Below are 27,517 nucleotides of genomic sequence, written 5' to 3'. Positions count from 1 at the left end.
CTCTTTGATTTTCCAGTGAGGCACATTAACTGAGCATTTACCCAGGATCCAGGAGAGAAGTTTGTGTCCAGGTCAGGGCAGATGCCCATGTTCTGAGCTTGACCCCCAGTAGGGGGGAATGCAGGAAGCATATCAATGATTCTCATCATTTATATTTCTCTCTCTCCCTTCCTCTCGGAAATAAATAAAAATATTATTTAAAAATAGAACATGTTATTTAGAGAAAAAATGCAATTTATATCTATGGAATATGAAATTGAAATTAATAAAAGATTTACACTGGCAAATGTCTATTAAAACAAAGTATAAATGTTGATAGCAAGCAAATAGCCACAGATGATTAAATATGAGACTATAAATACAAAAGTCTTCATTGGTCTGTCTTTGTCTCTGTCATAAATTAGGAAAACTGAAACCATGGGGACAATCTAAAGAAAATAAATCTCTGAATGAGCATGTAAGCAGAGTTAGCTTCCACAAGAAAACTTACAAACAACCCCCTCTTCAGACCAGGTGAGCACATAATTATCCAGTTCTATAAGTCTTTTAATTTTGAAAGTCTGTATATAAAAGCAGAACCTCTGAGGGATAGTCTCAGTAAGTGGTGTCTAAGAGGCTAGAAGTGGAATCACATATAGAACTTTCTTTTTTTTTTCTTTTTTTAAATATATTTTATTGATTTATTGATTGACAGGAAGGGAGAGAGAGAGTTAGAAACATCGATGAGAGAGAGTCATCGATCAGCTGCCTCCTGCACACCCCCTACTGGGGATATGCCCGCAACCAAGGTACATGCCCTTGACCGGAATCGAACCTGGGACCCTTCAGTCCCCAAGCCGACGCTCTATCCATTGAGCCAAACCGGTCCCGGCCACATATAGAACTTTCTAAAAGTTCTAATTGTGGATTCTAATTCAGAATTATAGGTTCAAGGTGGGGCCCAAGCATCTGCGTTATTTCCAAAGCTCTACTGGTCATTCACAAGAGGACCGTTCAGAGCACTGCTTTCATGTGATCTGCCTGCCCAAGCTGTGCTCCTGGCATCCCTCCAGATACCAGTGCCCAGGGCACCTAGTTATGCAGATGTAAATTTTTTACTTTCAGGGAAACCAGGCTTATTAGGCTTCAAGGCCCTACACAGGGGGAAACCCAGGATGGTCCTTAGAGGCTTTCACTGTATGAAAACCAAGCTAAAGCCAGAGCTTGCCCTGGGCTGCAGCTGTTCCTGGTTGAGTTGACCCCCTGCATGAAATCCTCCTGATAGTTACCTGTCATTTGTCTTGCCTATATCCACCTGCCACCAAAATCTTGAATAACTATATTTGCTGTTAAGATCATTAACATGATCCTGGGATTCCCCCCCCCACATCCCTTTCATAAAAATATAGTGGTTTAAGCCAGTGGTTCCTAGTCCCAGCATTTTCACTGGACTATGTAATTTTGAGGTTGACTTTTGACTTCCAGAAGTAGACATTTATCAATTAAAACTACAGGGATTGGGTTCAGGTACCAGGGTACCTTCAGGTTGCAGTTCTGTGCTTGACTTTAGAATGTATAGCCCTAACACAGCAATGATTTTCATCACAGTAAGACTGCAGCGTGCCTATAACTATGTTTCGTACAAGTTTGCTAGATACCTTTTTAAGTTTGAACATTAGCCTAACAAGTGCTTCCAAGTGGTCTGTTGTGGAGCTTCACTGGAGCCTAATATGTACCTGTCCCTCTTAGGGAGGAGCAACGGAAGAAACACGAGCAAGAACGAAAGGAGAAGAAAGCAAAGGTTTTGGGAACTCGAAGGGGCCTTACTATGGCTGCAGATTAATAGTTTAACGTTCTGTAAATATTACTTTATTCCGAACCTTTTTTTGTAAATATTTTCATACTGTCCTTTCTACTTTGTCCAAAGGTCTTTTTCTGCTCTTAACTTTGTTCCTAAGTCCCTTTACAACTCAGTATTTCAATGAGATCTATCCTATACTTTTTCCCCATCCTATAGATTCTTTTTTTTTTTCCCATCCTATTTTTGACCTAGATTTTTAATGTCAATTTCCCCCTCGTGGCTCTAATATTAACAGATTTGCAATCCTCTTCTAGGCAAGAGCATTTACCTAGAGGTAGCTTATTATAGCACAAGCTTTGTAGAAATTGACCAGTAATAAAGTAAGGATAGGGTAAGCTGGGGGAAGTCCCCTTTTCATCCAGAGAATCTAGTCATCTTTAATAAAACAAGGGGCCATATGGGTTGATTATGACATCAAAATTTTACCCATGTGAAGTGGTTTTTTTCAAGCTTATGCATCTTTTGTTCAACTCATTTCATGTAATTGTCTCTCACTCAATATCTTAACAACAAAAACTCTATAGCTCATTCTAACTTTGCTTATTTAACAATATGCCCTGCCATGTTGAAATTTCAGGATTGCTGCTTTAAGGATTACTGTGCTGTTAAACTTCAATTTTATTCAATTTATGGAAAGACTAGAGTTTCTTAGCATCATATCCATGTTTGTTGCACCTAAGTGGAATTTCTGAGTTTTGTACTGCTTCAGATTTTCATAAATAAAGTTTTTTCTCTCAGGGGTTGATTATTCTTTGTAAACATAATTGGCTTCCAAGATTTAGTTACCAAATAAGATGTACTCCTCAAGCATCCTCTCCCGACCGCCCACTCCCACCCCAGAATGAAATGCCCGTGTCCCTCTTCTGTATTTTCACATATACGAACCGCCAAGCAGGACAGTCTTTGGAACTTAATAAACTTGCTATTAAGAGGCAGATATCAGATCAATCAAGAAATCTTGTGGTAACTGTCAAATACACTGCTATTGAGAAAATAAAATTATACAACCACCTTGAAAAAGTTTAGTAATTTTTTAAAATATATATTTTATTGATTTTCACAGAGAGGAAGAGAGAAGGATAGAGAGTTAGAAACGTCGATCAGCTGCCTCTTGCACACCCCTCACTAGGGACACGCCCACAACCAAGATACATGCCTCTGATCGGAATTGAACCCAGGACCCCTGAAATACCTGGCTGTTGAATTGCTGGGTTATGTGATAGACATACATTTAAGTTTTTAAAGAAATTACTAAAGCTAAAACCGGTTTGGCTCAGTGGATAGAGCGTCGGACTATAGACTGAAAGGTCCCAGGTTCAATTCCGGTCAAGAGCATGTACCTTAATTGCAGGCATATCCCCAGAGGTGGGGGTGTAAGAGGCAGCTGATCAATGATTCTAACTCTCTGTCCCTCTCTCTTCCTCTCTGTAAAAAATCAATAAAATATATTTTAAAAAATAAAAAATAAATAAAACAGGCAAACTCTGTGGCCCTGTCCAGGTAGCTCAGTTGGTTACAGCGTCTTCCTCATACGCCAAGGTTGTAGGGTCTATATCTGGTCAGGTCACATACAAGATTAACCTATAAATGCATAAATAAGTAGAACAACAGATTGTTAATTTTCCTCTCAAAATCAATAAGAAAAAATTTTTTAGTATTTAAGTATAAATAAAAGAATTAAATGTATCTATAAAACAAAAAATATTATAAATAGATAAAATAGACAGCCCTAGCTGGTTTGGCTTAGTGGCTAGAACCTCGGCCTGTGGACTGCAGGGTCCCAGGTTCAATTCCGGTGAAGGGCACATGTCCGGGTTGTGGGTCGATGCCCAGTAGGGGGCATGCAAGAGGCAGCCAATCAATGATTCTCATTATTGATGTTTCTATCCCTCTCCTCTCTGAATTCAATAAAAATATATTTTAAAAAATAAACACTTTGTTATGTAAACTATACCTCAATAAAAGCTATTAAAAATTATTTTTAAAAAAGATAATTACATGAAAACACACAAAATAGATGGTAGGCCAAGATGATGGAAAAGCTATTAGCCTTTATATATTCTCTTATTTATTTAAACTTGTCTTTCTTAGGGTACTCTGGCTATAGTATTAGAGCTTCCTTTCTCTAAGGTGACAAGAATTTATCAATTTAAACACTATTAATGAGGAGATATATATATATATAGGCAATTTCTGTAATACTTTAAATGGGGAAGTTTTGGGAACATCAGTCTATTACCTGATTTAGTTTCTCTAGTGGTTCCATTAAAAGTCACTATAAAGTAAGAACTGATAAAGATCATGCAGCTTTAGAGGACCAGCTGCTTTCTGCGTAGTACATGTTATGGACTATGTTTGTGTCATCCCAAAATTCATGTTAAATCCCCAATCTCCAATATGATGGTACTTGGAGGTAGGACCTTTTGGAGGCAATTAGGCCTTGAGGATTGAGGCCTTGTGTTGGGATTAGTGTCATTGTAAAGAACGGAAAGAGACCATGTGAGGATACAGCCAAGAAGGCAGCTGTCTATAAGCCAAGAAGTGGACACTCACCTGATACCAGATATGCAAATACTTTGATCTTGGACTTCTCAGCCCTCAGAACTGTGAGAAGTAAATGTTTTAGCCACCTGGTCTATAGTAATTTGTTACAGCAGCCCGAACAGACGAAGCATGTCTAGGTATGTCTTTTCTCAGGGATTTCAATAGTACCTTTATCTTAATACTAGAGGCCTGATGCACAAAATTCATGCGTTGGGGGTGGGGGGAAGGGCAATGTCCAGTTTGCACACTCTCCAATCTGGGACCCCTTGGGGGATTTCCAATTGCTGGTTTAGAACTTCCCTCTCACAATCTGGGACTGCTGGTTCCTAACTGCTTGCCTGCCTGATTGCCCCTAACTGCTTTTGCCAGCAACCTGATTGCTCCCTAACTGCTCCCCTGCTGGCCCTATCATCCCCAACTGCCCTCCCCTGCCAGCCATCTTGTGGTGGCCATCTTGTGGTGGCCATCTTATGGCAGCCATCTTGTGACATCGCATGAGGGCGTCGAGCCACACTACCTAGGCTTTTAGGCTTTTATTATATAGGATTCTTCAGCAGTCTTCCTCAAAGATGGATTAGAAAACAGAAGAAACCTATAAGGAACGTAGTGGTCGAAGGCCATCAACTGTCATCTCAAAGACTCCTTGCCTTGGAAACCATGCAGGAATCATCTCAATCAGAAATTGTTCTAACCAAAAACAGTTATTTATATAGTATCTCTGCATTAGTATAGTAACTGCATTCTCTGAGTTAAGGTACAGTTTAGAACTTGGTTTCCCTCTATATGGTCCCTCTTAGGAGCAGCATTTAGCTTTCTCTTAGGGAATATATACCAGCCACTGATTGAAAGCCATTAAAGAAATACTTTATTTTGTCTCTGTATCAGCATAGATACTACACTACTACTTCATGACCTCTATTTAAAAAGTCTTGGGTTAAGCACTGGAGAATTTTCATAGGCAAATTCTTCTGTGTGGGCTGGATCGGCAAACACTCCAATAAAATCTATTTCCAGGAAGAATGGACCGTCCACTTTGTCAGCCAGGGTGAATCCAATAGAGGAGATCTAAATTTAAAACAGAGAAATTGATCAAAATTGAATACTGATGTTCCTGGAGTGTTAAAATTCCATGAGGCGATTACTATAGCTGAGTCTTTATACTGCACTATCAGCCCTTAGCAAGTATGCCATAGTAAGGACAGCAGCCCTGCGATCGCAGGAACTGACGTGGCCTGCAATGGCATCCTATGCTGCAGCAAATTACAAGAGGAAATACAGGGCTACGTTTCTTCCCACTCTACTTCCTTTCCTCTCCCTGCAGTGTAGGGCCACTAAGACTAGTGAGGACAACAATGGAGGTTCCTGAAGCTCTCCTGAACTCAACACTGTTCACTTATTTTAAAGCTAAAATAAAATGTAGGAAATCTCAAGAGAAGACCATGATGAAATTCACCAGGATAGGGATTTGGCTCAAAGGATTGGTCTGTGTAAACATCTGTCTGGGTATTACGGGGAGGGGGGGGGGGGGGGGAGACACTTGAGTAGGAATTTCCATCTTTCATTTGCCAGCCTTCCAAAATGGACTGAATTCATCCTCACCGGAGTTCTGATTCACTAAAGAGAATGTAGTTCTGAATGAAAGGAAAATGTTACCTTGTCAAGCAGAAGCTGAAACTGGGCATCCCGGATTCTTCCTTGATTAGAGAAGAAAAATTTGGAGAAAGGAATCTGAAAAAAAGAAAACCATTTACTTCATAACTGAAATGTAAGTAACTGAACCATCTATGTAATAATGATAAAAGTAATAGCTTAAATTTAATTATAAAATTATTTCATAGATGCAGTTATGACAAGTGGAAAGTCATCTGGATCACAGATACATAACTAAGAAAATGATTAAATAACCTAATAGAAATATGGGGGTGAAGAGAAAGAGGCACACTTGTAAACTGTTAGTAGGAGTGGAAAGTATTAAAACTCTTAGAGGGCAGCTGGTGACTGTGGTAGGCGGGATTCTAAGATGGCCCCCAAGACTTCCAACTTCTAGTGTACACACACCTTCTTTGAGGTATTCCAACACTCATCTCAATGTTGCTATGAAGGAACTCTGCAGAAATAAGGTCCTAAATCAGTTGACTTTTTTATAGCTTATTCTCTGTAGGCTTGACTAAATCACTTGAACCTGTAAAAGGGACTGACTGGCATGAAGGGACTCGATGGGGTGGTGGGATTCTACACTGCTGACTTTGAAGATGGAGGCAGCTACCTGGCAAGAAGTGAGGCAGCTTCTAGGAGCTGTGAGTGGCCCTTCACTGAGAGCCAGTAAAGGAAGGAGACAGCAGCCCTGCAATCACAGGAACTGAATTAGCTAACAACCAGAAGGAGCTTGAAGATTCTTGCCCAGAGCCTCTAGATTAGTAATGCAGCTCAGCTAATACCTTGAGTACAACCTTATAGGGCCCTGAGCATTGACTGAACCCAGATCTACTGTCTCAACTTATGACCTACAAAACTAGGAGGTAATAAATGTGTTTTTGAAGCTGCTAAGTTTATGGAAGTTTTTTTATGTAGCAATAGAAAACCAACAGCACTAAAATATTTTAAATGTCATAACTGACCAATTTCACATTTAGGAATTTATATTTCAGAAAAATTCTGATAAATACATAAAGGTATAGTTTTTTCTAATAGCAAAAAGAGAGAGAGAGAGAAGACCTTCATAATATATTACTAGTCAAAAAGTAAGATATAGACAAATCTACAGGTTTTTTTTTAATTAATTTTTAAAACACCTCAAGAACTGTGATAAAATATTCATTATAGCAATTGGTAGCAACCCAAGTGACTATCAATACAGTATTCATTCAGTCAACTATAGGATATCCACATAACAAAATACAAAAAACACACACAAAAAGAATTAAAAATGTTCCATGTAGTGTTATGGAAGGTCTTCAGGATCTAAATATTAAAAATATAAACAGAAGATGCATAAATTATGCAATTTTTATTTTTTCAGTTTAAAAAAAGGAGAAAATTAGCCGGGACCGGTTTGGCTCAGTGGATAGAGCGTCAGCCTGCGGACTGAAAGGTCCCAGGTTCGATTCCGGTCAAGGGCATGTACCTTGGTTGCGGGCACATCCCCAGTAGGGGGTGTGCAAGAAGCAGCTGATCAATGATTCTCTCTCATCGATGTTTCTAACTCTCTGTCCCTCTCAATTCCTCTCTGTGTAAAAATCAATAAAATATATTTTTAAAAAAGGAGAAAATTATATTACTATTTGCTGATATTTGCATAAACTACAAAGCGCCTGACTGGTGTGGCTCAGTGGTTAAGCATGGCCTTATGACCCAGGAGGTCACGGTTAATTCCGGTCAGGGCACATGCCCGAAGTGTGGCTCGATCTCCAGTGGGGGCCTGCAGGAGGCAGCCAGTCAATGATTCCCATTGATGTTTCTCTCTCTCCCTCTCCCTTCCTCTCTAAAATCAATAAATATATACTTTACAAATTACAGAATTAGCCCTGGCTGGTTGCTTAGTGGTTAGAGCATTGGCCCTCAGATGGAAGGCTCTTGGATTCAATTCCTAGTCAAGGGCCCCTAACTCAGCTGCAGGTTCCATCCCCACCCATCAGGGCATGTGTGAGAAGCAACCAATCAATGATCAATGTATCACACATTGATGTTTGTCTCCCTCCCTCCCATTCTCTTTAAAAATTAATGGAAAATATCATCAGGTGAGGATTAAAAAAAAAAAGTGACTGGATTAGAGGGTTCAACTCTAGCTAGAGGGACAGGAAGGCCTCTGTGAGGCAATTTTCAAGCTGAGAGGTGAATGATAGGAAAGAAGCTGGGGAAGGTATGAGGGGAAGAGCATTCCAGGAGATACACCACAAAGTACAAAGGGACCCAGATAGAAATGAGCTTATTGCCCTAACTGGTTTGGCTCAGTGGATAGAGCATCAGCCTATGGACTTGGGGGTCCCAGGTTCGATTCCAGTCAAGGGCATGTACCTTGGTGGTGGGCACATCCCCAGTAGGGAGTGTGCAGAAGGCAGCTGGTTGATGTTTCTCTCTCATCGATGTTTCTAACTCTCTCCCCACCTCTCCCTTCCTCTCTCTAAAAAATCAATACAATATATATATATATATATATATATATATATATATATATATATTAAATGAGCTTGCTGAATTTGACACACAGTAAAGGGAACAGTGTGGAGGAGTGGAAGTAGGAGGGGAGACAGAAAGTGAAAACGGGTCTGATATCAGAGGGCCATGTTAAGGAGTCTGGACTTCATTCTCATAGTAAGGAAAAAACCACTGGAGGGTTTTAAGCATGTGAAAGATGTATTCTGAGCTATGCTTTAGAAAGCTCATTACTCCGGCGGCAGCGGCTGTGTGGAGAGTGGATTTTAGGGGAGCAAGAGGACAAGGGGAAACCAATAAAGAAGCTGCTGCAAAGTAACCCCAAAGCCCGGACAGTGGAAGAGATGGCAGGAATGGCAGGCTCTGGAAGTCGCTATGACAGGATTTACTAATAGACTGGATATAGGGTAAGGGGGAAAGAAATCCAGGATAAGCATTAGGTTTAAGTATGAACAAAATGGATACTTTCTTTTGAGTTTATGGATTGAAAACCTTCATGATTTAGAAGACAGGAATGGACACTTGATTTAGTCCTTCCTGAATTTCCACTTATTTTCCTCTTGGCTAACATTGTTTACCTTCTCAAAGCTTCTCATTTACAAAATAAGTCTGCCTTATACTACCAATAAATAAAAATTTTGATGATTGTGAAGGATGAAGTATTTATTCCTCGTAAGGAAGCCTTCTACTAAGCTAGGGACACTATATTAATAGAGCTGCCCTGAAGAGGTGATACAGCAGAAACTTAAAAAGAAATACCTGCCCCACCTGTCAGTGGCTGAGTGTTGACCCATGAACAAGGAGGTCACTGATCCATTCCCAGTCAGGGCCCATCAATCCCCAATAGAGGGCATGCAGGAGGCAGCTGGTCGAGTCTCTCCCATCATTGATGTTTCTCTCTGTCCCTCTCTCTTCCTCTCTGAAATCAATAAAAACATATTAAAATATTTTTTAATATATTTGATTGATTTTTTACAGAGAGGAAGAGAGAGGGACAGAGAACTAGGAACATCAATAAGAGAGAATCATCGATCAGCTGCCTCTTGTACCACCCCAGTGGGGATGTGCCCGCAATCAAGGCACATGCCCCTGACCAGAATCGAACCGGGATCTCTCAGCCTGCAGGCCAACGCTTCCCAATGCTCCATCCACTGAGCCAAACTGGTCTCAAGTAAAATATTTTTTAAAAGAAACATCTACTTAGGCATAAACCAGAGATGTACCCATGACTTAATATGTCATATCCATACCCAGACCATATCCATATCAAAAATATTTCCTGGTTAGTAGGCTAACATATATATTAATCAAAGAAAAAGTCAATTGCATAAATCTTGTTCCTTGGTCCTCTCCCTTCTTTCCCTTCCCACACTTTCCAAAAGGGACTAATAAGAAAAACTACAATGTAACGATGATCTCAAAAGATGTACAATAAAGACCTGGGCTGTTACCTTGACCTCCTGCCAGTAGGGCCCACCACGGGTGAACATGAAGTAACTGTACATCTGATTGCTCTTCTGAATGAAATCGGTGTCCTCCCTGATATTCACCATCCAAGGCCGACCATCTCCACGGACACGGAGATATAGGGTATTGAACTGAGACCAATCATAAGACTTCTTTCTATCAAAAGCACCCTAAGGTATAGAAAGGAAAGTTAATTTCACCTCATTTTACATTATTAGCAAAATATGAGTTAGCACTTTTTATAACAACAAAGGGATCCACTAATCATTTTTCTTTTTCAGCTTCAATTCCCTTACAAGGGAGTAGATAAATCTAGTGATTCCTACTTTAGTACAAAATACTGACACAAGCCGAAACTGGTTTGGCTCAGTGGTAGAGCATTGGTCTGCGGACTGAAAGGTCCCAGGTTTGATTCCGGTCAGGGGCATGTACGTTGGTTGCGGGCACATCCCCGGTGGGGGGTGTGCAGAGGCAGCTGGTCGATGTTTCTCTCTCATCGACGTTTCTAGCTATCTCTCTCCTTTCCTCTCTGTAAAAAATCAATAAAATATATTTAATAAAAAAAAATACTGACACAGTACGTTTCTAAGGTAATGCAGGGGGTGTGCAGGAGGCAGCTGATCGATGTTTCTCTCATCGATGTTTCTAACTCTCTATCCCTCTCTCTTCCTCTCTTTAAAAAATCAATAAAATATATTTTTTAAAAACTGGAATGATGATACAATATTATTGTGAGAAATAAAAGGGGCAGTGTATATGAACTAATCTGCACAAGGAATGTCAGGTACACTTAATAAATGTTATCATCCCCAGCAGTTGAGTGTCTACCTAGGATCCAAGAGGTTGCCAGTTCAATTCCCGATCAGGGCACATGCCCAGGCTGTGGGCTTGATCCCCGGAGGGGGCCATGCAGAAGGCAGCCAATCAATGATGTTCTTCTCTCTAGGATGTTTCCTTCTCTCTATCCCTCTTCCTTTCTCTCTCACTAAAAAAAATCAATAAAAACATTTTTAAATGTTATGAACATTTTCTATTACTCCACAATAAATATTTAGCCATAGAAGTATTTGCTGCTGTGGACTATCAATTCCATTTTGAGGATTTTCAGGGCCTGAAAGAAATCTTGGTGTGCACTAGTTGGTGTGTATAATTTGTTGCCTCTGGAGGAATACTTACCTTTCCTTTTCATCATTATCTGGAGAGATGGAGCCTAATACTACTCCTAACATTTGTTTCTCCTTAAAGCACAATATCCAAGCAAACATGCAGAGGCTGTGGCCAAGGTCAGACATGGGAATCTGTCCGGAGCAGCCCTGAAACAATACCTGGTCAGCAAATTTGCAAAAAGCCATAGGCCAGTGGAGAGATAAAAGAACTAAGTAACTTTGGAAAATAGTGTTCTGACTAGATACTATAAGGCTAAAGACAAAAGAAACTATACATAAACACTGTATTCTACTTGGCTAAGTTGTCTCACAGAGTTCTGGGCTAAAAATCCTAAAACTGCCCAGATGGTGTGGCTCAATGGTTAAACATTGAGCAATGAACCAAGAGATCGTAAGTCTGATTCCCAGTCAGGGGACATGCCTGGTTTCAGGCCCCATTCACAGTAGGAAGTGTGTAGGAGGCAGCCAATCAGTGACTCTATCTCATCATTGATGTTTCTCTCTCTTTCTCCCTCCCCTTCCGCTTTGAAATCAACAAAACTATAATTTTTAAAAATCCTGAAATTACTTTACATGTATATTGGGGTTAAACTAGGAAGTAACTGGTAGGGGATGGGTTTCTCACTGTTACAGAATGAAGTTACAGAAGAGGGGGAAGGCCAGACTGAACCACATGGTACTGAATTAAAGTAAGAGCATTAGTATGAACTCATATTTAGATTAATATGGCCCTAGATGATTTGACTCAGTGGATAGAGCATCAGCCTGCAGACTGAAGGATCCAAAGTTCAATTCCAGTCAAGGGCATATTCCTCGGTTGCAGGCTCCTAGCCCTGGTCCAGGGCAGACTGGAAGCAACCAATCAATGTGTCTCTCTCATATCGGTGTTTCTCTCCATCTCTCCCTCTCCTTTCCACTCTCTAAAAATCAATGGAAAAAATATCCTTGGGTGAGGATTTAAAAAAATTAATATGAATATAGAAATTATAAAATTATAGGCATGTATTTACACAAGTTGGTATGTATACATATACTTCCTAGCTATGTCCACTTATCTCCTAGATATAGTGTCATCCCAGTAACAACAAGTAAACTCATTGCCCAGATCATGGTTTCTTTTCTTTTTTTTTTTTTAATATATTTTATTGATTTTTTTACAGAGAAGAAGAGAGAGGGATAGAGAGTCAGAAACATCAATGAGAGAGAATCATTAAACAGCTGCCTCCTGCACACCCCCCATTGGGGACGTGCCCGCAACCAAGGTACATGCCCCTGACCGGAATCGAACCCGGGACCCTTCAGTCCGCAGACCAACGCTCTATCCACCCGGCTTTGGCCAGATCCTGGTTTCTAATCCTCCATAAAAGAAAAAGAAACCAGAGCTCTTTTGAGAAATGGCTTATTCTAGGGTTGGGACAAGGGAAATACAAGATGAGCTAGAACATCTTATAGAGCCAAATGTGCTAAACACACACACACACACACACACACACACACACACACACACACACACACAGGGATGGGGCCCTGGCCGGTGTGGCTGTTGGCTGGGCATCATCCTGTGCACCAGCGTTAACGGTTCGATTTCCGGTCAGGGCACATGCCCACGTTTCGAGTTCTATCACCAATAGAGGGCACACAGGAGAGCCAATCGATGTTTTGTTCTCACATGGATCTTTCTTCACCCTTCCTCTCTGAAAATCAATAAAAATATTTTTTTTTCAAAAGGATGGGGGGAGATCAAGGGACAGGAGCCAACCTGAAAGAACTCCGTGGCCAAAGGTAGAACAATTTCAGCAACAAAATAAATAACATATTGTTGGATTACAACCCAAAGTGTGAGTCCATACTAACAAATAAATAAATGTGGTAGAAGAAACAAATCTTTCTTTCTTAAGAATCCCAAGTAATTTATGTGTATAGTACACCTTTCAGGAGAAATAATTTAATCCTACAACCTTCCCATCTTGAAAGAAGGGTACACTTAGTGACTTGCTTCCAAAGAACATGGTATGAAAGAAGAAAAAAGCTCAACAGGCATAACTCCGTGGCAGAGCATCGACCTATGAACCAGGTCACAGTTCGATTCCTGGTCAGGGATATGCCTGGGTTGGGTAGAGAAGGCAGCAGATGGATGTTGTGCTCTCACATCAATGTTTTTCTCCTTCCTCTCTCTCTAAAAATCAATAAACTATTCTTAAAAAAAAAAAAAAAAGTAACTCAACAATGGAGTAACCTGGCAAACACTGCCTTGTCCAAGTGATCAGTTAACACATCAGTGATGTCATGTTGCTAGCACATACCTTTCTTTTCTTTTTAAAGAAATTATATCTTTTTTTATTTATTGACTTGAGAGAAAGCGAAACATTGATTTTTGTAGCTCCACTTATCTACGCAGTCATTGGTTGACTCCTGTTATGTGACAGGGACCAAAACCAAAACGCTGGAATATTGGGACAATGCTCCAACTGAGCTCTCTGACCAGGGCGCTGCATGTATCTTTCAGACGATGTAATGAGAAGGGTCCTTTAACTTTGTGGCATTCTTCCTAAAAACCCAGATCCCCAGTCTAACCAGGAGAAAAAAGACCAGATCCCCAGTCTAATCAGAAAATCCCAAATTGAGGGTCATTATATAACTAGAGGCCTGATGCACGAAATTCATGCAGGGGGCTCAGCCTCCCAGGCCCTCGCAGCCCCGCCTTCACCTGGAAGGCTGCCCAGAAGGTTGTCTGGACAGTCATTCTGCTGTTCAGCCTAATTAGCATATTAGCTCTTTATTAGATAAGAGGATACCTCACCAGTATTTTTCAAATCCTCATGAAAAATAAGAAAAGACTAAGAAACTGTCACAGACCAAAGGAGACTAAGGAGACATGACTACTAGATGCAATGTAAAATCCTGGATGGGATCCTGGAACAGAAATATTGTAGAATATTAGCCGAAACCAGTTTGGCTCAGTGAACAGAGCGTCGGCCTGCGGACTTAAGGGTCCCGGGTTTGATTCCGGTCAAGGGAATCAAACTGGTCAAGGGAATCTTGGTTGTAGGCATATCCCCAGTGGGGGGGGGTGCAAGAGGCAGCTGATGGATGACTCTCTCTCATCTAGCTCTCTCTCTCCCTTCCTCTCTGTACAAAATCAATAAAATATATTAAAAAAAAAAAAAAAAAAAGAAAGAAATAGAATATTAGTGGAAAAGCTAATGTAATTCAAATAGAGTCTGGAACTATTATAGTTAATAGTAATGCACAAATGTTGGTTTCTTAGTTGTGACAATGTACTAAAGTAATGTAAGATGGTAACAACTGGAGAAGCTTGGTGACAGACGCTCTGTACTACTTTGCAATTTTTCTGTAAAACACAAAACTACTCTAAAATTAAGTTTAGCTGAAACCGGTTTGGCTCAGTGGATAGAGTGTAGGCCTGCGGACTGAAAGGTCCCAGGTTCGATTCCGGTCAAGGGCGTGTACCTTGGTTGCGGGCACATCCCCTGTAGGGGGTGTGCAAGAGGCAGCTGGTTGATGATTCTCACTCATCGATGTTTCTAACTCTCTATCCCTCTCTCTTCCTCTCTGTAAAAGATCAATAAAATATATATTTTTTAAATATTTAAAATTAAGTTTAATTAAAATAAATAAAAAGGTACAGACTGACCCTACGTCCACCCTAAGGAACCCTGGCCATTTCAGGGTCTGTGGTCTATGTTAGAGGAGATGCAAACCTCCCAGATCATTGTTCAATTGTCTAATCTCTCAGGGCTCCTTAACACGTTAAGCGCCATGTCAGTCGCCAGTGACTGAAGCGGAAGGAAGACAAAACAGGCGGTTAACGTGATAAACATAAGAACGCTCCGCTCTGGACCAAAGTGAGGCCCCAAAACAAGCAGTCCCTCCTCAGGGGCCGCTTCTCCCTTGTGCTCAGCTTTGTACTTGTGCCCCATAGCTATACAACCCCAGACGAGATGAGATGCCAGGTGTTTTCATTTACAGACACTCTCCGCTACAGTTCATGCTACAATGTTCACCCCGATTCACCAGAAAACTCAGGCTGCTGGGCCTAACCTACCCTGGGGACCCTGGATATCATGGCGCAGTATCCGCTCTGACTGTTCTCCCCATCCTGAGGCGCCGCGGAGCTCAGGGTTCCGTACAGCAGTGCACTCTGGTTGTTCTTGCCCATTTTCAGGAACACTTCACTTCTGCCTCCAATCGTCTTATCCGAGGTCACTATCCACTTATCCAAATCTTCTTTTCCGCGGAACTGCCAGACAACTCTGGCTTGTTCCATAATGACCTCCTGCAAAGGGCGGCCTTCGGGCCCTATCCAATGGTTCACAATCTCATCCTTCAAACGCCAAAAATGTTCCTTGATTTCATCTCTAATTGCTTTATCAAAACTGACTTCGGGCTTCTCCTCAGGAGAAGTTACATCCAAAGCAACTTCTCTCTGGTGATCTCCTTGCAAACCCCCTGCAGAGTTCCTCTGAGCGGAAGCTTTGCCAGGAGTAGCCACTGGTTTCTGCAGACTGCTGGAGCAATAGTCTGCAAAGCGGGTGCTCAGAAATGGACACGAGGCTACACTTGGCTTCAGGCATTTACTGAGAATATAAGTGCCATTCAGCAATTTGTGAACCAGAGCCATGGTAAGGAAAAGTCGAAATATAAATTTCTTCCTGGGCTACCAGAGGAAAAAGCTTCAGCCAACAGCACAATTCCACCTATGACAGAAGAGACAATGAAGAGTTACAAGTGTTGCAAAAAATATATCACAATTTCAAATTCAACATAGATCATGTATTGTGAAATTCATGCATTTATTTTCTAACCCTATAAACATTTATCCAGGACATATGATGAGAATACGTTTGCACTATACATAATGCATCCAGCTGCCTTGTGGGGGAAAAAAAAATACCAAAATAAATATCAACCCCAAAATAATTCAAGTATGTGTTTCAAAAGATTGTGTTCATTTTAAAACAAAATTTTATGCTTGTTTTGTTTTTCCTGTTTTGTTTTATTTTTTTTTGGCAATTCCACCAGGACTGGATTTTTTTAAATATATTTTTTATTGATTTCAGAGATGAAGGGAGAGAGCAAGAGAGGGGAGGGGGGGAGAGAGGAGCATCCATAATGAGAGAGAATCATGGATAGGCTGCCTCCTGCAAGTCCCCCACTGGGGATTGAGCCCACAACCTGGGCATGTGCCCTTGACCAGAATCGAACATGCTGGCCGACACTCTATCCACTGAGCCAAACTGGCTAGGGCAGGACTGGATTTTTAAGAAATAATTGGTTTCTAGAATAAAGTACTCAACTCATTCACTCTAGGACCTAAGCTAACTGACATGTTACTATCTTTAACCCTTTCAGTAGCACTTCATAAGAAGAGGGACTTACAGCCCTGGGCACAAGGCTCAGTTGGTTGGAGCATCATCCTGTATACCAAAAGGTTGCAGGTTCAATTCCTGGATGGGGCACCTAGGGGAGGTAACCAATCCATGTTCTCTCCCCCCCCCGCCCTCCCTCTCTCAGAAATCAGTGATGCCAAAACCAGTTTGGCTCAGTGGATAGAGCGTCAGCCTGCGGACTGAAAGGTCCCGGGTTCAATTCCAGTTAGGGGCATGTACCTTGGTTGCAGGCACGTCCCCAGTAGGGGGTGTGCAGGAAGCAGCTGATGGATGATTCTCTCTCACCGATGTTTCTGACTCTCTATCCCTTTCTTCCTCTCTGTAAAAAATCAATAAAATATATTTTTTTAAAAACCAATGATGCCCTAGTCGGTTTGGCTCAGTGGATATAGCATTGGCCTGGGGACTGAAGTGTCCCGAGTTTAATTCCAGACGAGGACCCCCGGGCTGAGGGCTCAACCCCTGGTTGGGGGCATGCAGGAGGCAACTGATGCATGATTCTCTCTCATCGTTATGTTTCTCTCCCTCTCCCTTCCTCTCTGAAGTCAATAAAAAAATATTTTTTTAAAAACAGAAACAAAAAATATATCCTCGTTTGAAGATTTTTAAAAAAAGGATTTAGATGTGTGCACTGAATATGGAATCACAACACTTGGGCCTTGCACAGTGGTGTGGTTCAGTGGTTGAGAGTCAACCCATGAACCAAGAGATCAGAGGTTTGATTCCAGGTCAGGGCACATGCCTGGGTTATGGGCTTGATGCCCAGTAAGAGGTGCAGGAGGCAGCCAATCGATGATTCTCTCTTATTATTGATGTTTCTATTTCCTCTCTCCCTCTCCCTTCCTCTTTGAAATCAATAAAAACATCTTTAAAAAAAGGAAAATTCCAGATAAGATGTTTTTAAAAAAAAAAAAACTTTGACTTGACTCCTAGACCTGTCCTTCTATTAGGTTGTACGTATTGTAAATATTGGCAATTTCATATGACTAAATCTACTAACGCTGTTTACCCTCAGGTTGATCTTCTGAGGTCTCCATTTCCTTGGGGGTAAAAGTTCCCTTACCTACATTAAGGGATTTTTCTGAAGATCAGATGGAATGATGGCTATAAGAAGGGTCTCTGATTCAGTAAGTCTAACAGGATCTCCAAGATTCTTCATATCTAACAAGCTCCTAGTCCAAGGCTCACACTTTGAGTAACAAGGCTTTGACTATCACTACCACTATCTGAGGTCCTCAAAGATAGAAATAAACAGTAACACTAATACTACCACATTTAATTACCATTCTTAATGTTTTCAAGCCACCTTGACGTATCGCATTTAATGTACATATGACTTCTGTAAGACAAGGCAGGTAGATATTTCCTTTCTCTGGGAAACAAGACACCAACAGAAGAAATGGCCTGCCTAAGTCCAGAGTGTTAATCAGCATGGAATCTAGAACTAGTACGCTGGTCTGAAGTCCTTCCACTTGATGCCGCTGCCTCTCTATATGTATAGCATTACCAATAGAACTTCTATCGCTCTAGTAAAATAACAACTTTGCTCTAAGCAACATTTCTTAAGTGCTGGCAAAACCAGAAAGACCAAATGGTCCCCTCTTCTACCTGCTCCAGCTACCCTTAAAAGGAAATAAAATATGCAAGATCATATATGCGGACATTACAAGTATAAGATGTACAGAGGCACTCTCCCTCCCAGGAGGACACCAGTGTCTTTCCCCTTCCCCTCAGGCATGCATCTCCCAACTCTAAGGGATACCCTCCCTCCCCCGCCAAGACTCGCAACCAGGAGAGCAATGGGCAGCAGCCTCTCATGGCGGGCTAACCCCCTGAACCTGTCCCCAAGGCCCCCTTTTTGCTGACTCTGCAGTGAGCTGCAGCAGCCCTGCCTAGGCTCTTCTTGGCCATAGGTTTCTAGAGAGCAAAAGTAGGCCCCTCTAGTCTCTCTCTGAGTTTTGTTTTGTTTTTTAATTGATTTTTTTACAAAGAGAAAGGGAGAGAGAGTTAAAAACACCGATCAGCTGCCTCCTGCACACCCCCCACTGGGGATGTGCCTACAACCAAGGTACATGCCCTTGACCGGAATCGAACCCAGGACCCTTCAGTCTGCAGTCTGACGCTCCATCCACTGAGCCAAACCGGTTTCAGCTAGTCTCTCTCTTGTTGTTCCTCTATCCTAAGCCCTTCCTTGTCTCACTGTCCCCAACTTTAATAAACGTATCCTCAAAATAAAAAGTCCTGGGCTTTGGAGACAACCCCACTGTAGGTTGTCTCCACATATTTTTTAAAATTATATTTGGGCCTTAGCCGGTTTGACTCAGTGGATAGAGCATTGGTCTGCAGACTGAAGGGTCCCAGGTTCGATTTCTGCCAAGGGAACATGCCCAGGTTGTGGGCTCGATACCCAATAGGGGGCATGCAGGAGGCAGCCAATCGATGATTCTCTCTCATCATTGATGTTTCTCTTTCTCTCCCTCTTCCTTCCTCTCTGAAATCAATAAATGAATATTTTTAAAATATATTTTATTGATTGTTTACAGAGAGGAAGGGAGAAGGATAGACAGAGAAACATCAATGAGAAACATCGATCAGCTGCCTCCTACACACCCCCCACCCGGGATGTGCCTGAAATCAAAGTACATACCCTTAACGGGAATCGAACCTGGGACCTTTCAGTCCACAGGCCGACGCTCTATCCACTGAGCAAAACCAGCCTCGGCAAAAAATATATTTTTTAAAAATTATATTTAGATGGGGGAGAGGAGGGAATAAAAGTCTTAAAGTCTAGTAGAGGATGATGGGATTATGAGTAATATTCATCCTATTTTCCAAACCCTCGGTAATGTTGTTACTTCTCTAATATAACTTTATTTTATTTTTTAAATATATATTTTATTGATTTTTTTTTTTTTACAGAGAGGAAGAGAGAGTGATAGAGAGTTAGAAACAACAATGAAAGAGAATCATCGACCAGCTGCCTCTTGCACACCCCCTATTGGGGATGTGCCTACAACCAATGTGCATGCATGCCCTTGACCGGAATCGAACCTGGGACCTTTCAGTCCTCAGGCCGACGCTCTATCCACTGAGCCAAACCGGTTTCGGCTCTAATACAACTTTAATGATAAATGTCTGTTTCGTATTTTTACCAATAAAGTCAAACCCGTTAACGGGTGATCCCAGACTGAAAATTCGTGGCTTTTGACGAAGATAAATGGAGCAGTCTTTATAAAGATTGTATATCTAGGGTCTACCATGTGCCAGAAACTGTTCTAAATATATTTCCATTGACTCCTCACAACAAATCTGGGAGAGGTACTACCACCATTACAGAGATGAGAACACGGAGGTTCCAAGATTAAACTACCGAGGTCATTACAGCTCCCAATCCGAGTCGGGGTGTGGTCCCCTCACCCCTCACCTGCCAGGCTGTGTCGCCCTCGCTCGCTCCGGACACGAACGGCCAGCAGAGGCCACTTGCCCTCCCCACCGGGGTTCCAGGGTGGCCTCTGCCCGGGTCCCCAGCTTTTCTCGACCGGACACTCCACTTCCGGTGCAGGTCCAGCTGCTTTTACAGCCCGGCGCCAAACCAGGCGCTTTGACACTAGAGTTCCGGCCCGGTGCGGAGGCCTAGGACTAGGAACAAAGATCCCGAAGCCAGTCGACCTGAGGCTTTTGGTCTCTACTCGCTTTCCAAAAAGCCCGGTTTACACCACTCCTGATCTTCTCTGTCCTCTGTGAGAAAAAGGAGAGAATTTAGACAAACTATTCGTCTTTTCCTGCATCCCACTTCAGGCTGCCAACTCCATCGTCATTTTTCAAATAGGACCCTTGTGTTGCTAACGTTCCTTCGCCCGGAGGCGCCAGGGTCCCCTCGCGCCCCCTCGGCGTCGCAGAGCTGTGACCTCGGGGAACTAGTTCTACTGGAACTGCCCCCGCGGAATCTTTGGAGAACCAGCAAGCACCTGGGCAGCAAACCGTTGTACCCGCCATTTCCCTATCCCGCCCCGAGGGGTCGCCCACTCCACAAGGCTTTTAGATTTTGTGCATACTTCTTTGAACATTGTACCTTGTTCTTTTACTTTTCAGTTCCTCCAACACACTGTGAACTTCTTGGGTCCAGAACTGTCTCCAGCACCTACTATAGTGCTAGCAAGAATTAAGGGCTCAGCTTAAACGGGAAAGAAGTGTAACCCCCTAGAAGTCAGCACCATTCCCCTCCAGGCTTCAGAAAAGACCTCACCAAATATAATTGCCTTTTCCAAGTTTCCTCCATTACTCGTTTCCATGCCACCAACTCTTCCTTCTTGAAATTCTGCTTTGACTTCTCTAGTCTCAACACTTGCCTAGTTCTCCTACCTCCTCCATCCTTCCCTCCTTAACTGACTCTTCTCTTCTCACAACTTTAAATGGGGTTGTCTCCAAAGCCTAGACTGCACCCTCCTCTTTTCTATGAATTATCTAAAGACAATGTGAGCATCTCTTTCCCTACACCCCAGTAAACATTTTCAACCTCACACAAAGCAGTTCCAGCAATGGGATACACCACTGGCATCTCAAATTTGGTATGTCTAAAATTGAATTAACCCAGCTAGCATGGCTCAGTGGTTATGCATCGACCTATGAACCAGGATATCAGAGTTCAATTCCCAGTCAGGGCACATGCCTGGGTTGTGGGCTCCATCGCCAGTAGAGGGTATGCAGGAAGAAGCCAATCAATGATTTTCTCTCTCATTATTGGTGTTTCTATCTCTCCCTCTCCCTTCCTTTCTGAAATCAATAAAAATATTTTAAAAAATAAATAAAATTGAATTATCCATATTAACTCCTCCTAAATTCACTATTTCTGTAAATGCCCACCTTCTTCTAAACTGGAAATATTTGGCCATCCTTGGCTTCTCTCCTTAAGACCTCCTCTTGCGGCACCGAGACCTGGGCCCAGTGCCCTCCTAGAGGGCTGGATCCCTTCCCTGGACTTGGGGTGGGGGCTCTGCCAGCACCAACACCACCCTTGCCCCAAGTCTTTTAACCTGGCTGTTAGCATTTTAGAGACCCCTCAGGAGTTCTGGCCACCAACTAACTGCTCCCTCCCTAGCCAGGACAGCTGGGTTATAGTATTGTTTGTACAACCAAAGACTCTATTTTATGGTTTAAGAAAAATAAAATTGACTGTTAAAAAAAAAAAAAAAAGACCTGTTCTTACCAACCCTGAACTCTCTTTACTATCTTTGATCTTTGGCTCCTTCTTTCCAAACCCAGTGAGAAACCTGGATTAGTTACTACCTTTTAAAAAAATATATTTTATTGATTTTTCGCAGAGAGGAAGGGAGAGGGATAGAGAGCTAGAAACATTGATAAGAGAGATACATCGACCAGATGCCTCCTGCACACCCCCCACCAGGGATATGCCCACAACCAATGTACATGCCCTTGACCGGAATCGAACCTGGGACCCCTCAGTCCTCAGGCCGATGCTCTATCCACTGAGCCAAACCAGTTTCGGCAGTTACTGCTTTTATACAACTTACATTCGGTCTACTGACTGTCCTACTCTGGACACAACAGTTTGTCTATTTCCATTTTTAAATGTGGCACCCAGAGCTAGACACCATATTCCTTTGGCCTCCAGATGTGCCACTGCATGCATTCTAAACTTTCCATAATATCCTACTCCATCTATAAGGCTCATACTTATCCTCAGTTTCTCATCCAAACTAGAATCTGCCTAAACCATATTCATTACTCCTCATAATGGAATTAATATTTTCTCTGCTTAGCATTCTTTTTTAAAAAATATATATATATTTTATTGATTTTTTACAGAGAGGAAGAGAAAAGGATAGAGAGTTAGAAACATCGATGAGAGAGAATCATCGGTCAGCTGCCTCTTGCACACCCCCTACTGGGGATGTGCCCACAACCAAGGTGCATGCCCTTGACCACAATTGAACCTGGGACCTTTCAGTCCTCAGGCTGACACTCTATCTGCTGAGCCAAACCGGTTAGGGCTCTGCTCAGCATTCTTCCCTCTTCTGCATCATAAATTTGGTTTCAGGTGTTTGCATGACTCCCCTGACTTCAGCTGATTGGTCCAGTGGTGAGCACCTGGCTGCACTGTGCCAATCAGTTTATTCCCAGGAATTTTCTAAATGAAAACTGGTGGCTCTTGTGGAGTTTTTGGGCTACCTGCTAATATTGTGAAAAAGATTTGTTTGCAACAAGATAAAATGAAGGTGCTGGGAGAGATGGGAATAGGAGGATAAAAGAAGGCTCAGTCAGCATTTATTTTCCCAGTTCTATTAATAATTGTTCCTGAGGTCCAGTTGCAGCATCTTGCCTTGGCTTGGTTATATGAGTCTTTCCTTAACTTCCAAGCACCAATGAATTCCTTTTGCCTAAATTAATCTAAATTTGGTTTCTGTCACTTGCAACCAATAGGTCCTCATTGATACATTGACTACACTTATTCAGAACACAACTTAAATTCCATGTTCTCCTTAAAAACTTTCCCTAATGTGTCCATGTCATAATGATTGCTCTCCTGGCATCCTATAATACAATATTTTTTATGTTATATACACTGACACTCAATTACGTTCAAATGAAAACTAGATTATAAGCTTTACAACACTGCTCATTAACTGTTTTATATACAAGCCTTTTCTCTTCAACAAGAGGGTAAAAACCTTGAAGATAGTGATTTTTGTCATAGACGTTAAAATACGTCTTCTAGCCCTGACAGGTTAGGTTCAGTGGATGGAGCGTCGGCCTGCAGACTGAAGGGTCCCAGGTTTGATTCCAGTTAAGAGCATGTACCTTGGTTGCGGGCACATCCCCAGTAGGGGGTGTGAAGGAGGCAGCTGTTTGATGTTTCTAACTATCCTTCTCCCTCCCTCACTGTAATAAATCAATAAAATATACTTTTTAAATTAAAAAAAATACGTCTTCTACAGTAACCTGCACAAATTTACACACAGAGTGACTACTGCCTCAAGAGGCCAAAGGACAAATTTAATGAAAACCTTTAAGAAGGGCTGGAGTGACACAGGTCATTGGGAAAATACTGCAATAGTTAAAGCAGGAGGCAAATTATTCAGTAATTTCATATCTTGATGGAGACTCTTCAGAGTTTAAAGACAACCAGGGCATGATCCAGGCAAAGGAAATACATTATTTTAAAAAAGGAAATGACCTCGTGGGAATTTTGGGTCATGGTGGTATCACTATAGATCCAGAGTTAGTTCTCTGCTGATGCAGGAACTTGATTTTATCTGTTTACTCAGAAGATTACTTCTTGCCAAGCAACTTCACAGGAGGACAAATGATAGACCAGAATGAACATTTATTCACCTACAACAACAACAACAAAAAATGAGCCTGATGTGAGAATTCAGGCCATCTATCCGGGACAGTCCGTCCTGATGGGGAAGCTCACCTTGTAGTCCAGACAGACTAGCAGGTGAAGAGGGTCACCTAATTAGAGAGAGTCGGCAGTGTTCAAAGGGACTTTCCATTAAACAACATGAATTGTCTATCCTTCTTTTGGGGATATTTCCATCTGCAGCTTTGAGGCCAAGGTTTTTGTGATGTCACTTTAATAAATATCTACATACACACACAGCAAGCGTTGGCCTATGTGGCTCAGATAATCAGGTGTCCTCCATCCCATGAACCAAAAGGCTGCCAGTCTGATTCCCAGTCATTTGATAGGTATACATTTCAGTTCAATTTACCCCACTTCCATTCCCTTCCACAGTTGTGAATCTCAGGGACACTTCCCGATAGGCATCCTACACACTAAACTCTATCTCAGAGTCTACTTCTTGGAGAACCCAACTTGCAACAGTTGGTGCTAGAAGTGGTCCAAGAAATCAGGCAATAAAATAATATTTAGAAGTTGGGTTACCTACCACACAGCTGGCAACAAAGATCTGGTGGTCTGGTTATTAAATATTTCATTATCAGCGACGAGGGATAGTTTGCTGGTGGAAGGGAATGTACCAGCTGGTGGTGTGTATCAGGCATTTAAAAAATATGGAAGGGCAGCCTAATATGCAAATTGTCCCCTCAGGCAGTCATTCGACCTTGTACTATGATGTGCGCTGACCACCAGGGGTTGGCCAGGAACATGGCAGGTGTCAGTGACGCGATGCTGGCAGCAGTTGGCAGAGGAGATACTGCTGGCCCTGATGGGTCCGGACAAGAGTGGTTCCACTGCAGGATGGTGGAGCAGGTGAGCAGGTGGCACCAGGCCAAGACAGGTGCATGAGGGGGCCTGATGGCCCTGCCAATAGCCCTGCAGACGGTGACCAGCAGTGGCACTGAGGGAGCTGGGTGGCAGGCCCCAATCAATCGCCACTTAGACTGGATGGTGGAGCACGTGAGGGGGCAGTGCCAGATTAAGGCAGGGTACCAGGTGGGGATGTGGGGCTGCAAGGCTGGGGGTGTGAGCTGGGGCCCAATCTCCACAGGCCACCCAAAGGGACCCCACCCATACACAAATTTGTACATGGGGCCTTTAGTAGTAACTACTAGTATAATATGGAATTTGGCCATGGTTACTGAAAGTCAAGTATGAAAGCCAGAGGGCACCCTAATAGCATATAAAGAGGGGTTCTACACCCACAGTGGGAGGGCAGGAAAGGCTGAGGCCCAGGATAATCATCAGAGTAGTCTCAACTCCAATAAGATTATACTCCCAAGCCAGGCAGATCAGCTAAGCCAAGACCTAGGCCCTAGTGATGCAACCATGACATTTGGGATGGGGCTATCTGACTGATGCCACTGAAGATCTTGAATTCTCACAGTTTCCTGAATCCTCGAAACCTGAAGAAATGGCTCAATCTTGTTATCAGACAGTGAAGAGACCTGTTCCCTGTAAGAATGCATGTGCCCTCCTCAACATCTGCCCTTACCGTCCTCCTGGACACAGGCCAATTGCTAGGATTAAAACACTACCTATCCCAGTGGGGAACATACTGGACCAGATAAGGGGGAAAAGGAACTATCCCACTAAGGAGCTGCAAGAACTAGCTAAGCATGTAGTGGCAACAGTTGGGAGAATAGCAAGACACTGGATTCAGAGGGTGCTTGATCAAGGGGACCTGGGCAGGGCATGTGCCCAGGTTGCAGACTTCATCCCCAGTAGGGGGCATGCAGGAGGCAGCCGGTCACTGATTCTCTCTCATCATTGATGTTTCTCTCTTTCTTTGAGCACAACAAATTGGATGTACTATCTAAGGTCAGAAATTCCACCAAATTATTATGTTCCATGGGAAGGCCAAAAGAATACTCCATTTATGCCAAGATCAGTTTGGCTCAATGGATAGAGCGTTGGCTTGGGGACTGAAAGGTCCTGGGTTCAATTCCGGTCAAGGGCATGTACCTTGGTTGCGGGCATATCCCCAGTAGGGGGTGTGCAAGAGGCAGCTGATCGATGTCTATCTCTCATCGATGTTTCTAACTCTCTATCCCTCTCCCTTCCTCTCTGTACAAAATCAATAAAATATATATATATAAAAGAAGACTCCATTTACCAAGGCCATAAGGAATATATACTAATAAAAGGTAATATGCTAATTAGACCACAAGTCTTCCAGACGTCTTACGGCTCCGTGGCTGTGAGGCCCAGGGCTCAGGCCTTGTAGCCACGGCCATTGGCAGTGGCAGCAGCAGCTACGGGGTGCTGGGGGCGGCCCCTCCCCCTGATCTGCCCTGTCGCCTCCAGCAGAGGGAGCGGGCCTAGGCCATCAGTAGGATATCTCCTGAGGGTTCCAGGACTGTGAGAGGGGACAGGGCAGATTGAGGGATCCCCCGCCCCCTCCAGTGCACCAATTTTTGGGCATTGAGCCTCTAGTGCACATGTGTCAAACACAAGGCCCGCGGGCCAAATCCGTCCCGCCAGGCCTTGCAATGTGGCCCGCACCGCGCTGTCATCACTGCACTCTGCTGCGTTTCCATCACAATGACAGTTTTTATGACTGTTCAGTAAACCATTCGGCCCGCGATTTAGGCTGGATTTTAGATTTTGGCCCCTTCTCTGATTGAGTTCGACACCCCTACTCTAGTGTGATAATAACAGGCGCACCAGTATCACTATAAGTTTAATGGTGCTTCACCTATATTGCAGTAGGTGAGACTGTTATAAAACTCAGCTAATAGGATGGGGTGATAGGATTTTGAAACAAGAGGCCAGGTGGCAGTACATAACTGCCAGAAGCCAGGTAGATGCAATTATGAGTAGATAGGTCAGAATTATAGCCAAGGAGGCCCCAGAGAATTATGGAAATGGCTAACAGAACACAATAAGCATCCCCATTGGCAAAATAGATGGGAAGCCAACAAGGGTACTCCTCAACCTTCAATCAGAAGGTGATAAGAGGACCAAAACCAGTTTGGCTCAGTGGATAGAGCATTGGCTTGTGGACTGAAGGATCCCAGGTGCGATTCTGGTCAAGGGCGTGTGCCTTGGTTGCGGGCACATCCCCAGTGGAGGGCCAGAGAGGGGTATGTGGGAGGCAGCTGATTGACATTTCTCTCTCATGTTATGTTTCTCTCTCATCGATGTTTCTAGCTCTCTCTTCCTCTCTGGAAATAATCAATAAAAAATAAAAAAATATTAAAAAAAAAAAAATATATATATATATATATATATATATATATATATATATATATATATATATTAAAAGGTGATAAGAGGGCTGAGGGCACTTGTCCCAATAAAAAGTGGCCATCCTTTGCCAAATTTTTATCTGAGCAACTTTTTAGACCCTGAACTCATTAAGAGGTTGTTGGGTCCTAGCTGATTTGTCTCAGTGAATTGAGTGTCGGGTCCTGGGTTTGATTACCTCAAGGGCACATACTTGGGTTGCAGGCTCCTCCCTGGCCCAAGCTGGGCCCTGGAGTGGGCACATACAGGAGGCAATCAATTGATG

The 27,517-nt window shown here is 42.7% G+C and overlaps 2 protein-coding genes across 10 annotated transcripts in view; one reads left to right on the top strand and one right to left on the bottom strand.

Moving 5' to 3' along the window:
• Nucleotides 1-2,577, top strand: part of NUSAP1 (nucleolar and spindle associated protein 1) — a 38,086-nt gene extending 35,509 nt beyond the window's left edge. For 6 of the 7 annotated variants that reach the window (XM_036445621.2, XM_036445626.2, XM_036445584.2 and 3 more), the window contains 2 exons: nt 405-513; nt 1,729-2,577. In XM_036445621.2, the coding sequence (XP_036301514.1) occupies nt 405-513; nt 1,729-1,822 (203 nt within the window). In that variant the 3' untranslated portion in view covers nt 1,823-2,577. Of the gene's footprint in view, nt 1-404; nt 514-1,728 lie in introns of those variants that run through there. The other variant, XR_004989239.2, reaches the window with a different exon arrangement.
• Nucleotides 2,578-5,232: 2,655 nt separating this feature from the next.
• Nucleotides 5,233-26,986, bottom strand: NDUFAF1 (NADH:ubiquinone oxidoreductase complex assembly factor 1). Of its 3 annotated transcripts, none has more exons than XM_045574505.1 (5): nt 26,968-26,986; nt 15,236-15,887; nt 9,988-10,173; nt 6,038-6,112; nt 5,233-5,449 (listed from the first exon to the last, which is right to left on the bottom strand). In XM_045574505.1, exons 2-5 carry the CDS (start codon nt 15,809-15,811, stop codon nt 5,300-5,302), a joined length of 987 nt encoding a protein of 328 aa, XP_045430461.1. In that variant the 5' UTR covers nt 15,812-15,887; nt 26,968-26,986; the 3' UTR covers nt 5,233-5,299. The 3 variants fall into 3 exon arrangements, with proteins under 3 accessions (XP_045430461.1, XP_036301528.1, XP_045430452.1); XM_036445635.2 differs by lacking the exon at nt 26,968-26,986 and adding an exon at nt 20,005-20,149; XM_045574496.1 differs by lacking the exon at nt 26,968-26,986 and adding an exon at nt 16,718-16,736.
• Between the last annotated feature and the right edge of the window lie 531 nt (nt 26,987-27,517).

The sequence above is a fragment of the Pipistrellus kuhlii genome, unplaced genomic scaffold (genome assembly GCF_014108245.1).
Source record: "Pipistrellus kuhlii isolate mPipKuh1 unplaced genomic scaffold, mPipKuh1.p scaffold_m20_p_1, whole genome shotgun sequence".
In the NCBI taxonomy this organism is placed as follows: Eukaryota; Metazoa; Chordata; class Mammalia; order Chiroptera; family Vespertilionidae; genus Pipistrellus; species Pipistrellus kuhlii.
The sequence above is the reverse complement of the archived record's forward strand: the minus strand, read 5'-3'. Positions and strand labels throughout refer to the sequence as shown.

Bases quoted from the DNA above. Each gene is read 5' to 3' on its own strand.
- NDUFAF1 (XM_045574505.1), bottom strand. From the start codon at position 15,811: ATGGCTCTGGTTCACAAATTGCTGAATGGCACTTATATTCTCAGTAAA. The intron at 10,174-15,235 runs GTAGGTTAGGCC...TCTATACCTTAG, and splicing joins TGATATCCAGGGTCCCCAGG to GGTGCTTTTGATAGAAAGAA. The intron at 5,450-6,037 runs GTAACATTTTCC...TTTTAAATTTAG, and splicing joins TTCAGCTTCTGCTTGACAAG to ATCTCCTCTATTGGATTCAC.